This window comes from Nothoprocta perdicaria, unplaced genomic scaffold (assembly GCF_003342845.1).
Source record: "Nothoprocta perdicaria isolate Ctin4 unplaced genomic scaffold, notPer1 scaffold_38, whole genome shotgun sequence".
Lineage (NCBI taxonomy): Eukaryota > Metazoa > Chordata > Aves > Tinamiformes > Tinamidae > Nothoprocta > Nothoprocta perdicaria.
Window position 1 is genome coordinate 1,529,084 of NW_020455621.1, and position 16,843 is coordinate 1,545,926.

General features: G+C 38.8%; 1 protein-coding gene across 1 annotated transcript in view; it reads left to right on the forward strand.

Moving 5' to 3' along the window:
* CUNH6orf118 (chromosome unknown C6orf118 homolog) overlaps window positions 1-16,611 on the forward strand; it is a 25,514-nt gene extending 8,903 nt beyond the window's left edge. The window contains exons 4-10 of the mRNA XM_026044720.1: window positions 860-919; window positions 2,475-2,599; window positions 4,724-4,782; window positions 8,486-8,673; window positions 10,460-10,513; window positions 11,299-11,360; window positions 15,639-16,611. Of these exons, the coding sequence (XP_025900505.1) occupies window positions 860-919; window positions 2,475-2,599; window positions 4,724-4,782; window positions 8,486-8,673; window positions 10,460-10,513; window positions 11,299-11,360; window positions 15,639-15,729 (639 nt within the window). The 3' untranslated portion in view covers window positions 15,730-16,611. The remainder of the gene's footprint in view (window positions 1-859; window positions 920-2,474; window positions 2,600-4,723; window positions 4,783-8,485; window positions 8,674-10,459; window positions 10,514-11,298; window positions 11,361-15,638) is intronic.
* The last annotated feature ends 232 nt before the right edge of the window (window positions 16,612-16,843 follow it).

The window sequence follows — 16,843 nt, forward strand, 5'->3', positions numbered from 1 at the left end:
CCTTTTCCTTTTCCTTTTCCTTTTCCTTTTCCTTTTCCTTTTCCTTTTCCTTTTCCTTTTCCTTTTCCTTTTCCTTTTCCTTTTCCTTTTCCTTTCCCTTTCCCTTTCCCTTTCCCTTTCCCTTTCCCTTTCCCTTTCCCTTTCCCTTTCCCTTTCCCTTTCCTTTTCCTTTTCCTTACGTTCTGTAAAGATATTTGAAAAAATCAAACCATAACCTAATAACCTACTGGTAAATTAGTTCTCTACTTCTTTCTTTGACAGCTGCAGATGAATAGTACTAATTCTCATCTGACTTACTAAGCAGTTTTGACTAATCTTTTGATTTTTTGAAACCCTTTATGAGAGGAACAAATCTGCTTTTTTCTCTTCTTTGATGCTCGAAATAGTAATTTGCATATGGAATACAACTAAAGCATGTGAGAAAAGCAAATTGCACTCTGATTTACAAATCAGAGTGGTGTTGTTTTAGTGATAATAGAAATTCTACATTGACTCCCGATAATAACTGAAGGGGAGAAAAATGTCATTCCTCTCTATTTGTTGACACAATAATTACCACTAAAATCTAGCAACTGWAGGAGAGACAATAGGGGGCAAGTGAGGCAAGCCAAGACATGCTTGAAGAAGAGGAACAAGGTGGGTAGTTTAATTGTGCTGAGAATTATGTTGGCAAAGGTAAAATCTAACTTTGATCAACTTTGGTGGATTTTGAACAAGATTATGTGCAGAAACAGAAATAAAGATTCTGGCACCAGCAGAAGACATATAATTTTTCTTGAATCAAAATGAAATCAGACTGTATAGTCCCTGGACAGTGTTAAACATTCTCTAATGTTTTCCTTCCTCTCAATTTGTTTAGAATGCGTATGAGCAATACATCATGATGCTTCTAGATTCCCTGCCTACAGAACAGTACAAGGTAGTATTTGCTTCTCAACATTAGCTTTTATTTAATCCATGGACTTATTTGGTTTTTTTTAATAGATGTTTCAGATGCACAGACAGACATGAGTCTTTCTTCTTATCATTTGGAGGATCTTTAGCCCTTGGAACATACTTACTATCACTTATTTGGATGTGTCACCTAGTAGCAGTAATGGAAAACGAGCATCATCTGCTTGTTTTAGTGGTTTGTGCTTGACCTTGGAAAAAGTTGTCCTTTCAAGTGGCAAAACACCCCTTGTGTCCAGATCATTATGGGCATGTTATAGAGGCAAACTGCAGTCATAAAGTCCATTGCACACGGAGTAAGGTGGCTGCCTCAGGTAAATATTCTGTCTGTTTTGTTGTAGGAGTGGTAAAATTAGAAGTTGAATGGGAACAAGGACAGTAAACATTGCAGTGGAGGAAGGTGCCAGTATTACAAGCCAGCRTCTCCTCTTTAGTGGGTCTATACTGAGTCTTGTAGTAGTTGTTCTGCAGAAGTCCTGCTGTACAGGGCATTACACTAGCATAAGCCTGGCAGGAATGTTGTCCACCCTCAGTGATATCTCACTTCTGGCAGAAGAAGAGAAAGGGGATACCTTTCCCAGCTGACTCTTACCCATGGGTCACTGCGTGGCCCAGTCTTGGTGGTGGTACCCAGGAAAATAGAATGGGCTGTAGTGGTGGGCCCAGCCCTGGGCCACCAGGGGGTCCCTGACACCAGCCCTAGTCCTAAGGAACTGCTGGCCCGCACAATGCCCTGACAGAAGTCAGGTCGTGTCAGGTCCAGTTCTTGATCAGAAGAACTCTTCATCATCATTCAGACCCTGCACTTCATTGTTCTGGYACTGTCATCTCTAACCTGCTAAAAGGCCTATTTATCTTTTTCTTCATTACTTTTAGCGAAATTTCTGCTTCTCTATCTGATCCTCTTGCATTCCTCCTCTTTTTTACTTTTCATATCTCAAAACAACACCCCCACCTCYCCTGCTTGCTCTATAGCAGAGTACTATCCATCGACTCTTAAGCACATCATTTGGATGTGCTCCGCAGATCTCACCCCAGGTATCCAGTCCCTTTGGCACTGAGCTTAGGAACTTCTGTGGATTATTGACAATCTGTTGAAACCACAATGAAAGGTAATGATGAACCTGGCACCTCTGACAGCCTATGTGCTTTGTCTAGCATAAGTAACATGCTGTTAAGCAGCAAAACACCCAAAAGAATTGTCTGAAAGCAAGGGTTTTGGATAGGCCTGAGTCTGTGTTATTGGCTGGTTGTGATATACAAAAGCAACTGTCAATGCTTGTTCTATTTTTAACAACTCTTTAATCTATTTACCAATTGCAAGGACTTCTCTGAGTGGCTCTAAAACCCACCATAATTTAYTGGTTCGTGCATGGCCATGTCAGCTCTATTCTCATGTTCAGCTTCTTCAGAAGTCTCCATTAGAATTGAATTTTACTGAAAACTGATGACAATTTTTTAAAAAGGAAATATCCAAAGACATATTTTGCATTTGTTCACATTTTGCTCTTTTACATTCACAGATTCTGAAAGCTCAGGCCAAGGGGATGGAAACAAGACCCTCAAAGGCTCAAGAAATAGAGACAGTCAGGAAAGATGTGCAAGTTCTTATGAAGAAAGCCAAAAATGCCTTGGAAAGAAATCAAGAGTAAGTGCTGCTACTACATAGATAGGATAAAGAAGCTACAAATAAATAGTTATATATAAAAAAAAAAAGCAGTTTCAAAAACTGCTCCTCTTTAATACAAGGCCAAGGAATTGTACCATACAGATGACCTACTCTCTAGGTAAAAATATTTCTGCTTTATTTAATATATTTGTTCTTTGTTCACTTTCAGCCCCTCACCTCCTCCCTTCTTTTTATTTATCAGTCACATTGGGATACATGATTTAGGTTTGAGCAGGGGAAAAGATTTTTGTTTTGCAATTCCTGACTGATCCTCACTAAAAACTTAGGTGGCCAGAGAAAAGTTCCCTGGCCACAAGGACTACAGCCTGCATCATCAATTCAGAGCTTGGACCTTGGCTTCTTTCCTTACTAGGGAAGCAGTGTAACCTGTGCTTGCTGTGTCCTTTCCTGAGACAGGACTTAGTTGGACTTCCTTATTTGCCTGTCTTATTCTCAGACTTCCTGACAGACCCTGCCTTCTTTGGACTCAGCATTTCCATGCCTCTGTCTTGTACTTTCCCCTGATATTTTATGTTGCAGCTTCTGAATCTTCGCCCTGCTCAAAGCCCTGATCTGGCTTGCTATCCATGATGTTTATGTTTAGTTCTAGAACTCTAAACTTTAGACTAAAAGCTGTCCYGCTAGGAGATCTTGCTTGCAGACTTCTGTCTTTCAGCAACCTGAAGGCAAAACAAGTCAGCCAGCTGATGAGTTCCCTTTCTTTTCTATCTCATTTCTTGTGAATGTTACTACATTACTTAAGAGGTAATGTAGTGTCTTCTTTTGTGTCTTCTTTTCAATTTTTTTTACTGTATTTAGTGTGTATACATTTCAATATTTGCATTGTGCTTTCAAAATGTACTGTCTGTGATTTGGCAGTGAAGATTCTGGAGTAGGACACTCAAGTTCACTAGTTTCTACTAGTGTAAACAGTCAGGATACTAATTAACAGGGGCCCAGTACTCTAACATGTGTACACATGTCCACAGAAAGAGGATTCATGATGTGGTAGTGTGGGATGTGGTAGTATGTGCCATGAATTTAAGATGGATGAGGGACATGGTATGGAATATTTATAGAACATGCAAATGCAAATTTTATCTAGGCTACAGAGATTGATTTTTATGTAAACTTTTATAAATATTTTAGAAGGGACAAACATGGCATATTACCTTCTCTGAAAGGGCTGAAAGGGAATAATAATAAATACCCCAGAATGATCTGAAGGAATTCTTGAAAGATTTTACTGCTACACATATACAAATCATTGGATTTAAGTCTTCAAAAAGTCTTTAAGACGTTTTGGGGCTGGACAGTAATTTGTTTCCAGAAAAGTCTCAAAAGTTGCTCTATCCTAATGATAGCTTTCTACTTTATTCAGGAACACTAACTATCAAAATCTGATGTTCTTATACATTCATTGCTACTAGGAGCCTAACACTGATTGTTTTTTCCCTTTTTTTTTTTTGGTTGTTGTTGTGGGCAATTCTCTCTTTACACATAATTCTCTCTTTGTATGGGAAATGGTCTGGTTGGTGGGTGGAGGAAACAATTTAACACAGACTGATGTCTTATTTTAAAATAACATTGATTAGTAAAGTTAGAACATCTGGTAGGATTTTGAACCTCTGGTGAGGGAAGGGAAAATAAGAATGCTGAAGTATATACAAAGAATTAAACTGTCAGTTTATGTTATTGTGCTATCTATATGGCTCACTATGTGTGTAAGTAATGTGTAATTGCCTCAGTATTTCCACTCAGTGAACAAGAAGTTTTTCTCTCAGGAAAAGAAGCTGACATTTTAATGAAGCAGAGGTGACTGTTTGAATCCTGTTTGCTTCTCACATGCAGTCAATTCTTCTCTCTTTTGCATCACTGAGCATTCAGATCACCTGGAGTCACTTCACTGTGTTTTGTGAGCTTAAATTTGCTGTATTTCATATTAGAGCAGAATTTTGCCTCTAGACATCAGTAATAATCTTCGTTACATATAAGAAATATCTTATATGTAATTGTCATTAATATTTATTGGTGCTTATTGGATGGTCTTGAAAATATATCTGTGATCACCCTAAAGTGTTGTTCCTTCTTATTCTGTTTTAGACTGCAGAATGAATTAGAAACGGTGATGTGGATGAGCCAGACCCCTGTGGATGAAACAGGTGAGTGATATGACAATGCTGACTCAAATGAACATGAAATATGGTCCAAAGCAGGGTATTAAGGTATCCTAAATGGTTTAAAAAAAAATCAAAACAAAAATTTTTGTTTTGTCCATTTTCCTTCCTTCCTTCCTTCCTTCCTTCCTTCCTCCCTCCCTCCCTCCCTCCTTCCCTCCTTATAAAAATATGCTGGCACCTAACCTGACCTAAGTCAGGTGCATAACAGTTCTTTTATTCCTGATTTCATCTAAAACCTGTGATGTCAATARGAGACTTTCTAATGCTTAAGGGACATGCTCTGTATCATTTGTGGTTGCATTTGTGCATTTGTGGTTGCAATTATCCATACAAAACTCCAGACTTTCTTGGGTACTTGTTAGGTTCCTTGGTTTAATAACAACAATGAGGTTTACACTCAACTTACGTATTTTCTGAAATAAACAATGTCTTTGATCAGTAGAATCAAAGTAGAATTTTGATAATGTCTTTGATCAGTAGAATCTAGAGCAGGACATTTGAATTATCCATAGTAAAATAAAATACGTAAATCTATAAATTTATATATAAATATATATTTATCYATCKGTGAGAAACGCCATCAGGGTAGAATGCAGTAAGACTGATCTAATCACATAGCACATCTGCATTTTTTGACTTTWTTGAAAAGCTGCATTCAAGGCATAGTCTTCTTCCAGAGCATGAAAATATCAGTTTACAAGTTGTAATGCACCTTAAGCAGGTTTTTAAGTTGTGATATGAAATGCCCGATGCCTGGTACCAGAGGCATCAGGCATTTTTGATGAAAGAGAAAGCTCCAAACCTGGTTTATGTTCAATGCTTTAGCAGCCTAGTGTCCTACCCTGCTCTAAGCTGTGTGGAGTTATCACCTTCACCCTGTGTGGTTCTTACTACTGCTATTTAGCTCTCTTTTAAAAATTCTCTTTCAGTAGGAGATGCACTGCACAATCAAATGAGCTTTTACTTTTTCTCTCTTCCTCAGAAATTRAACTGGCCTCAATTCCTCCCTAGTGTAACTGTCTTCACATCAATGAATGTATGCCTGGATGCAGCTGCCCTGATTGTGTTTGTTTCTACAGTATGGTACAAGGTTTGAATTCCAAAGCTTTGCAGCCAACCACTAAAAAAACCCATAAAATCAGTCATTGGCTCTAGCTCTCCGGCAGGACTAATGAATAAAACAATCAGAAGTTTCTAGGTCAAGGCATTTTTGAGAAATGCTTCTGCATAAAACAAGTTAAAAGACATTTAAGCAATGGGTAAATGTTTCTCCCTCTTCYCCTCCTTACGAGGTACCAATTTCAAAAATGTGTTAGATAACCTCACATTTCTCCTCCCTACCTTCCTCAATTACATACTGAGGAATCAAAATGAGTCACATCAAAAAGATATAATTTTTTCTTCTTCTTCTTCTTCTTTTTGTATTATATCTGTATTTAGAAGCCCTCAGTGATGAAAGTGTGGGTGTAAATGGGCTAGCAAGGGCTGGGACTTTAGAGAGCAAGGCTGTGCAAAATATCAGGGTTTGTTTGTTTGTTTTGTGAGGTTAGGTACTAAGCAATCAAAATTATTTTTCTCCAAGTTAACTTCAAATGAGGGCTTCTCAAGGGAAAAGGGATTTGTTTTTCTTTTCTTTTGAATTAACCAAAGTATTTTTCAAAGCCTTTCCATATAAAAAGGCGCTACCTAATTACTGTCAAGTAGCATTTCTTTATACCTCTACCAGGCCCAGTAGCCATCCCGATCTGTAGAAGGGACTCACTGTCATTTGCACCATCTTACACAAAAGGAGAGCTGTTCTGCAGGTGACCGTTGACCCTTGGGACAGAGAGCAGCAGGAAGCACATCAGATACTTTGACCACGCAAGGCAGCACTCAAGTTAGGCTCTTACTCTCTTCCTTCAGTCTGCTTTTTCATCAAAGCTGTCAAACCTCACTGAGCTATTGACTGCACACAGGCACTGCACAACAGACCAGAGGGAGGCAGAGAGGGCCTGGCTGCCTATCATAAAGCTGCTCAGGAAGTAGGAATTCTAGGTGTTCTGGGATCACAACAGGCAGCCCTTAGTCGTTAAAACATCCTTGTTACCCTGCACAGTTGCCTAGTCCTGAATCTGCACAGAGCTGTTATATTGCAAAAGTGGATTATGACCTACCATCAGCTTTGAAACTCCTCCAGGCTCCACGGTGGCACCTGAGCCAYCAGGATTTTGCTCTGCTCACTGCTCCAGCCAGGCAAGCTGCACCCTGGCTCTTGCACTGCAGAGACGGACCACCTCTTCCTCTGCCCCTTCCCATTCCCTTTGCTGGAGCCTTCCCTCCCTCTTGATTCTGCCCTCCCTGAGCACTCCGTAGTRGCAGAGCCTGGGAGGTTTAGTCTGTCACCTCTCCCGGCTGCTCCCCTTTTTGAGGACCAGCACCAAGAAATGAACCCATATGCCAGAGCACAGCGTGACCTGGAGGAGCAGTGCTGACAAGGGACAAAATGGGTTACGTGTCCAAGCCCAGACTCTGGCAGTGATGGGTGCTATTCATTTCCACCTGCACCTTCCCACGCTCCCCAGGTGCCTGGTGAGGGGCTGCGAGAGGGTGAGGACCCAGGATGCAGCTCCCACTGCAGTGGAGCAGGCACCAGCAGGTTGTAGGTGAGATCTCTGGAAAGCTGTAAAAAAGCCAGAGATTTTGACTCAAACAAGACCCYGGCAGGGCAAGAGGATGAGCTGGCTGTGTAGAGTGTTGAAGGCTGGATGGGGAGCAGCTGAGCCACCCTGGCAACTCCTCCTGCAGAGGTGGCACGGAGCAGGCAGCTCCCAGGGAACTTAGCCCGGGGTAGCTCCCTGCCGGAGCCATCAGCAGCGTGTGCAGAGCCATTGGTGCCTGTTGCTGAGATGAATGCTCTGTTCCACTCATCCTCATGACGTTTCAGACAGTCCCCTAAGCCTATTGCTCTACCTTAAACTGYGTTTAGTGCTTATGCCACCCCTGACTGATCAAAAGGGTGCTGGTGCGAAGACATGCTGAGGGAACAGGAGACCTTACTGTCTTCTGGGTAGATTTTTTTTTCCCTACTGACATTTTAGCTTTGTGCTGGATTACTGAAAGATTTTGTTTTGTTTTRATTTGATTTGTTTTGTTTTAAGCAGGCATTCAATGTGACACAGCTCTCACACATTTATGATGTAACTTGTTTAAAACTCGTATGCTCACAGTGTTTTAATGTGAGTGAAAGTGAAGTTGACCCAAAAAATAATTAAGTGTATTTTCTGGGTGCTTAAGGGAGTGCCATGGGAGTTCAAAGGAGCATGTTTATTCTGCTCCTTATGTGATGGTACCAATCCTCRCTTCTGGTAGAGGATGCAGCATGGATTTCCCCTTCCTGTTGTATCCAGAGCCTGTCCAGGTTTTTGAATGAAGGTCTGGTCTGGCCTTGGTTGTGGTGTGTGTGAAAGGTGAGTGGCGCGGCTGGTGTGTGCCAGAGGTCAGTCCAGCWGAAATGGAGCACGGGTGCAGCGAGCATGAGCACCAGCTACCTAGGGGCAATGYTGTGGGTGCCCCTGGGCTGTGCTGCTTGGCTTGGCTAACTCGAGTATGTCTACTGCAAGCACGATGGACACAGCGGTAGACACCAGGTAGCTTTCAGTCCCAATCTGTCCTTTTGACTGTGTGTGTATTTTTATACTTTCAGAAAGCTGCAGTGACCACGAGACAAAGGAAGAAGTASGAAAAGTTTCCTCTGCTGCCGAGCAGCTTGAATCAATGAGGTGTCAAGTTCTCAGCACATGGGAGGAAATGATGATATTGGAGACTGAGAAGAACGAAAGAATGGCCCGTGCTGAGGTGGTGAACATGGTGAACACTGTCAAAGATGTAGAGGCAAGAAATCATTAATTCTAAACTCTTTCTAGCAAGGTTTCTTGAGGAGTGTTGATATTTAGGTACCAGCACCATTATTACTTACTTTTTTTTTTTCTTTACAGTACAGTAAACACCATCATTACTGCTTGAGCTCTCATTGTGACTGGTGCTGTACAAAGCAAACAGTGGGACACAGGCCTGTACTGAAGTCAAAGTACAAGTCAAAGTACAGAACTTACAGATATTTATTTATGTGCTAAAAATTGCATATTGAGAGTGGCTTGCCTCAGGACCACTTATACTATACAAGTTAAACACTTGCAAATTTCTGCAGCAATGGCACATGCAGCATTAAAACCACTATTCTTTGCTACTGGCAATTGTGAAGTATAGAAACAGCACATGCTCTCAGTAAAACCGCTTTTAACCTGTCCCTGTCACTGGTTATGCTAATAAGAGTTCCAGCTGTGTTAAGTGAGGAGGTAATTTCACGCAGCTAAATAGAACCTAAAAAGTACAGTGAGCGTGAACAGAGAATAATGTGTCACTGTTAATGGTGGGCAAATGACAGAATGTTTATGTAGAGCTTGGTTTTGGATAAGCATCTAGAAGGTCAAGCATTTCTCCAAACTTTCTGTGCCCCTGAAGCAGAATTATAGCTGCTGACACGACATCTAATCCATTTAATTATTTGAACTGAGAGCAAACAGAGCAGTCAGAAAGTCACAGGAAAGCTGAGGAAAACCATAAAAAACACACAACTCAAAAATTTTTGTCCTTACCAGTTCAGGCACAGTGACTGCCATTGTGCTCCTATGTCATGCTTGGATGCCTTTAAATTGAATGCTATATTCAAGGTTACTATTTTTCCAGCCAGCTTTTTCAAGCAACTCCTTGTGCTGCTACCTAAGAGAACAAGACAGACGTCTGTCACTTGTTTCTAAGATAATCAGCAGACCTCCTCGCATCAGTGGGAGCTGCAGGAGGAGATGAACTCTTGATTAATTTAGACAATTTAGTAGTTAGTATCAAGATTTTAAAACAATGAATAACAGAAGTTAGTAGTAACAATTACCTTTTTCGCTGGTAAGCAGAAGACCTCATGCCCTGTGCACCTTTTTTTGCACCTCTCTTATACCTAGGTGTAAGGGGTGCTTCTGCAGCCACATGAGAAACGTGCGTATGAACTCAGGTCCTTTAAGAAAGAGTGAAAGAGCTAATCGAAATTCCTCTTTATTTTTTTTTACTCTAAAATGACAATTAAGAAGATCAAACTTCTGAGTCCATTGAGGGTTTTTTTGTTTGTTTGTTTGTTTTGGTTTGTTTTGGACTGCGGTTTGTCTGTGCAGTAATGAAAGTGGGCAGTCAGCAGATGGCAATGTTGTATAGGCGGTTGCATCAGGAGCGAGCCACCTCAGCAAGGGAGGGAAACCTCTGATGTTTCCTAAGTAGGCAGGAGGGGAAACAGAGAGGCCCCTTCAGGCCACTGAAGAGTTAGCCCTCCGAGGATATTTTGGCTGAATTATTTGTCTAGGCCCACTGCGTTTTCATTACTATTAGTAATAATAATTCAGCATTCAAATCATTTCTCCTTTGAAAGGACAAGCATATTACCATTTAAGAAGGGCAAGCTAATTAAACTAGTGCCTTTCTATATTCTTTTAAAACATGATTTCATAATACTGCATAAGTRCAGTGTGTACTTTACTACACAGATTACAGTTTTAAATAGATAATTTGATGCATTTGCTTTTGCTGAAATGTTGTATGATAGTTTAACTGATCTATGATATTGCTTTTTCAGACTGAAATTACGAAAATTGACTCATCAAATAATTTTCTTCGGTGCCAAATAAAAGTAAGTTATTTCCTTAGACTCCAGTGTGATTCAGGCATAGTGCAAACTAATTTCTACATTACCTTATTTAGGYCTAATCCCAAATCATTGGAATGCTTCTCTGGCTTCAGCAGGTTTCAGATTAGGCCTGCTGAGAAAGTAGAAAGAACTATATACAAGGTACTATATATAYATATGTATGTATGTATATGTGTGTGTGTGTATATATATATAYACACACATACACACCTGATTTTATTATTATTATTATTGAGGATAGCTATCAATTTACTTTGATCTGAATACATAGATGAAAGCTATAAARGCTCCTGTTTTTCAACTGTAGTGAAGGCACTGGAATGAGCCTAGGATAGATAGCTCTAAACTACAAAATCACTCAAATAAATGCACCCAAACAAAGTTTTGTCTAGCAGCTCATTCTAAAACCAAGGAATATGCTGAAAGATACAATAGTAAAAATTTGCTTTAATACCTTCCCATGTTTTTGTATTAAGACCTAGTTTTACTGTCTGTAGGGTTTTCCTCATAGTGTGAGAGTTGGCAAGAAGTGAGGCATTATGTCAGACTCAAAGGCATGCATAACTTCAGATGTAGTGCTAAATTAAAACTCCTGTCACACAGGAACTACTTACTATAATTTATGTCAAGGTTAATGGAGTAAAAAGTATTGGAGTATTTTAAATGCTGATCAGACACATCGCCAATTAATATCACTGCAGATTTTTTTCTTAGCCACTGAAGGATATTTCAGTAATTCTCAAAATTTATGTCTTTCTATTTTACAGGATGTTGAAGACCGCATCACAGAAACTTTAGAWAAACTGCATATAACTCAAGAAAATCAAAAGTGAGTCTGTAATGCTCAAATATCTTATATCATTGTGGTTACACAGGAAGTGTTATGGTGATGGAAACTCCTCTTGTAATAACTTGCTATTCTAAAGACAGAATGATTAGTTATTAATAACAGCTGCATTCAAGTGCTACTTGCGCAGTACATGCAATAGCASCTGGGAGTCATAATCAGAGATTACAGATTTGACTCCTGTATGGCCCAGAGTGCTAAACTAAGAAAAATYAACAGAATAATATAATAATAACAAGAAATTATGACTAGAGTTTGATTAATATCCATGATTGTTCAGTTCTTGTTTAAATATAGAATAGACACATTATAGTACTTGTGGAAATATTTAAGCTTTCCCAGTGTCCTGTCTCAAGCTTCACCTGGAGCAATTCTACCCCTTGTCTGTTCTGACATCACCAAACCAGAGCCAAGTTTGTTTGTTTGTTTGTTTGTTGAGATCTCTGCTTAGCTRTCTACCATTAATGCCATGAAATGCATGTTCTCAGCTAGGTACAAGCCTTAGCATATATGGTGTCAAACCAGTGAGAGTTTTAAGTGCTGCTCATAGATTTTCTTTTCAGGCAAAACTGTAATGAMGTTTTGAAAGACCTGATCAACCTTCACCAATAGCTCAAGCTCAATATGAATTGAGAATTAGATCTATGAAATCCAGCTTACAGGTAGAGATTAAGGTAGATTTTGAGTGATGTGTCTGCTATCAGCCACAGGCAGTTTGRAACCCAAAATTTACCATTAGAAGAAATCACTGCATCCAGGCAAATCAGGCTGTTTTAACTTCTCGCTTTGCTGCACACCTGCATGCCTTCTTGCTTTGCTGCATGCTTGTTGGTTTATATTTGCATATGCAATGTAACTATTTTCATTTATTATTTGGAGGGAGATTTTGTGGCCTAGAAAAAAGGCCTGAGCCTTTTTTTTTTTTTTTTTTTTTTTTCCTGATCCAAACCTTACTGACCTTACCGTATTTTGGGTCAGAGATTTTATGCTTCAGAGGTTTGGAAAATATTAGGGAGTTGTCTCCTGTTACCATAATGCTATGTTAGGTCAATGGTTTCTCAAATTTAGATGTCTGGTCTTGTGTTCTGTGCCACAGGGCACAGACCCCACTGTTGTGTTTGTCTGGGAGCACGAGTCTGTGAGCTGTACACTTCCATGCACAGCTATGAGATTGAGATTGGTGGTAAAAATATAAAATGATACTGATAGAGAAAAGAAAATGATGCATTAGAACCATTCTATTCTGAGCCTATTGCCAACAGTTAAGATTACAGGCAGTCTGTTTTGCTGATCGAGCAGATTTTTTTTTACATTTAAATTGTTCTGGGCTTGGTAAATTTAAAAAAGAAGGAAGAAAGGAAGGAAGAAAAGCCTAAATGTTCATTTCAAAAGTCTTGAGTCTTAGCAAAACAGGACCCTGAACTCAGGTCTTAGCAATAATAAAGATTTTTGACTCACTTTTAGCTTAAAACAGAAAATGATGGGTTCTAAGAGTCTATGTGATCTAAGAATTATGGTTGCACTTCAGGTAATTTACCATTTCTGGTTCTTAATTAAGTTGGAATTTCCAACATAAGGGTTCACAAGGTGGTCCCTGCAGTCACAGCACTTTTGTTGTTGGAGGATGGGAGTGTGAGTTAGCTCTCAGTTCATGAACTGCTGCCTAATGATGTAAAGCCACTAATATATGATAATTTCATGAACATAGAAAGTGACCCAATTTATGATATGAAGTTAGTGTATATTATGTTGTTAAAATTTCCTGGATGGATGCATTCATTAAGCTTAATGAGGGGAAGGGGAGGAAYTGGAAGGGAACATCAGTAAAGCAACCCATGAGATCTAAATAAACAATCTCCCCACAAACAACATGAAAAACAGTTAGCAGACAATAGCATATTTYTGTCCTCCTACTTTAAGTTGCAAAACTTACTTTGCCAGAGCCGTGTGCTTGTAGCTCTAGAGCTTATGTGGACGATTGCAAAATTACATACACACCAGGTRGAGAGAAGTAGAAGTGTGATTTGTAGGCTATGCAAGATTTAAAGCGTTGGTCTTTAGAGCAGGCAGAAATAAAATATGTCTCTGATTTAGGGAGAAATTGTCACTTCCATATTAAGAGTCTGAAGGATTTAATGTGCAGTTGCATCTGATAAGATAGATACAGTCATTTTTTTTGAATGCCTATTTTATCTGAAATGCTTTAATTTCAAGTAAGCAGTGCTTGCTTGAGGAAAGCATATTGGTTACTGATGATTGCATTCCCTTCAGCTACTGATTATAAGTCAGGGCAGCTAAGATAGTAATGGGTGAATACTGTGAAGCTTGGGTGAAACCTATATGTTTGGTAGAGTCCTATGATCCTTCTCTTCAGAAACAGAGTAACAGTCCATAGCATAAGAAAGTGTATAAAAGGAAGGATCTGATATGCAATCAAGCCCATAAAATATGATCACACTTGCATCTATTTAGAAATTACAGGACAGTGCATTAACCTACTTTTCAGTATTTCTTTGATTTTGAAAGGCAGGATAACATTTCAAATTGGAAGGAGAATAGGAGTTCACAGATAAAAATCAATGTAATTTCACAGAGAAAACTTGGAAGAAAATGTAATACAATTGTGTCCAAGGAGATAAGAGGAAATATTTTGTGAAAAGTAAAAATTTGGGGACAATATTAAAAAGAAACAATCGGTCAACCAGAAGGTTATTAGAAATAAAACATTGTAGTAATTAGTAGTATATTAGAATACAAGGTTAATTATCTCATTTGTATGATGTTAATTATTAAAAGTAATTAGCCCTGAGATACTTAAGGAAGTGTTCTCGCTAAATGCTTAAAAGATGTAGCGGAAAGACTCTAACTTGCTTCCAGCAGAGCTTATGTATAAACCCTTTAAAGATGCACATTGCCATGAGATATCTGCATAATAAGTTGCTTTATGAAATGGATGTCCAAAATTCTGCCCTCCCAATGTTGTGAATCACATTTCTAGGGCTGACATTATTCTCTTTCTCCAGGACAGATCAGGGAGAGACTGGAACAGTAATAGTAGCATGAGATTTCTGAATCAAAGCCTGTCTTGAGGCATAATTGAAGTAGGATGTCTAATTGTCTGAAGTCAAAACTGTATCATGCTTTGCCCTTAATGCACATAAGATAATTTAGATGACATTTAATTAGAGGCAAAACATAGATTAATCCTTACTTAATATCTACAGTAGAAGCTTCCCTCAGGTGCTCAGAGATTGCCCAGTGAATTGGGGGCAAATATTTAGCCTGCAACTATAGCTAAATAAAATGTTTGCAGCAAACAATTTGCTCAGTCAAGTTTCTTCTCTCCTTCTGCTGCTGGAATGTCATTTCTTCAGGCTTAGTAGCTATTGGATTTAAACCTTTTTATTTTTAGTGCTCATTTGCTAAATTAAAAATACTCAGAATACAAAAGCTTGAATGTTATTGTATAGCTGTAAATGGATATATTAGTTCATGTATTTTATTTGTTTTCCTGCTGCTGATGGTGCCCACACCTCTAGTGCAAATAATGAAATTCCTTTTGGATTTAGCTTTCCATTCTTGTTTATATTAGCCAACTGTTTCACTTGTGTCTTTTCAGACAGTGACCAGAAGACAGCCACAAAATTAAACACTTTTGTTTTAATATGAGTAAATATTTATAAAGAATAAAGAAATCCATGTATTTATTGCCAAGTCTTAACGATACTGATTGATCTGTACCCAGATCACTGTAGGAAAGGTAGGCAATAGGAAAGCAAGCTGTGCTGTGGATACAATGTTATCCATTAGTATTAGAAACTGATATGAACCAGGGCTGTAAATGTAGACCATCTTTATTTTCAGAAAATATTGCCAGGTCTAGAAAATTTCTCTCTCGGTATCTGTTCTTCAGAAAGATGTATAGGAGAAGAGCACATCTTTATGTTCCTGAGCTGCTGTGTCTGATCAAGAAGACCATGTGGGGCAATGGTAGCAAAAAGGGTTTCCTCAGCTCTCTGCCTAGATCCATTCCAACAAGTTTCAGTCATCTGAGGTAGCCAGGATGAATCATGCTCTGATGATGAATCTTTCTGTCTCTATAAGCAGCCTCAAGTGCCTGAAGTTATCTGAGCTCAATCCTAGTTACTTTTGGCTGGCTCATAATGGGAAGACTCTCTGACACCATCTGTGCTTGCACCCAGGTGTTGGCTGTCACTTTCTGTTCACTGATTGTGATGTTGCATGTTGTGCTTTTTTTAGGAAGCTATGGAAATCGATAGAGGAATTCTTGCTGCTTGAAGAAGAACARGCTTCTGAGAATGCCAAAGAAAATAAGGGCAATAAAATGTAGGAAGTTAAATACCCTCTACTTCAAATGTATTATTAAGATCTTGAAGTTGTGCAAGTGGAACTCGGTTTTGAAAAACTACTTGGATCTTAAAATCAAATATATAATGCAACTTACAGAAATGTGATTCAATTTTTTACATACATTATTGTAGATACACTGTCTGCATAAAGATATATTTCCCTACACCATTTTTAGAAAATGTCTTATGCTAGTAACTTTTATTAAATAGCAATGCTTTTCTATACAGTTTTCAGTAGGCACTGTTCTTATTTAGTCAAGGATCCTTTATTTATGAAAGCAGCAGTGGGTATTAATTAAACTGCCAGGGTGAAGCACACAACTGGAAATTATTTAAGTAAATTGAAGCTGCATCTTCAAAATAAGATTCATGTCACTTTGTGAACACTCTGTGTTGCCAGTCTTGAGTCAGATCTTGAACTATGCTGGAACATTGTGGCTTGTAAACATCCTTTCTAGAAACATTTACATGGTCCCCATATCTAAGCTTTTTGTTCTGTTGATCACTATGAAAGAATGTGAAGAAAAGGCAGGAAGGAGGAGCATTATACCAACTGCATAGCTATATCTACTCTAAAAGAACATCATATTTGGACTCATGAATAGATGAAGCTGGGCACAGTGGACTCATTTCTTCCTATTTAATAAGATATCAGATGAAAGGAGACCATTGTCATGCTCATGCTTAGCAGCAAGCTAGACAAATCCAGAACTCCTGATGTGGCTAATGGATATATCTAAATTAATGGGAAGGAAAAGAGCTCATAAACTGTATATCTCAATCTGATCAAGGTAGCTATTCTACTGATAATCTGGGAGAACTCCCCTTTTAAAACAAAACAAAGCAAATACATCTTTTTCAAAAAAGATGACCTTCAGGTTCCTTTTTTTATTTGGCAGAACTGGTAGGCTGTTAAAGTTATGCGTTTTTTTTTTTTTTTTACTATTGTATTTTTTTCAGATTTCATGAATACGCTATAACTGTAGCGGGTAGTTAAAAAAGGAATGGGCAAGACATCAAGTTGAAGAAGTTATGGCATGGAGCTGACTTGCTAGGATTTTGTCTGCGAGGTACAGATGCATAAAAACCTGTAGG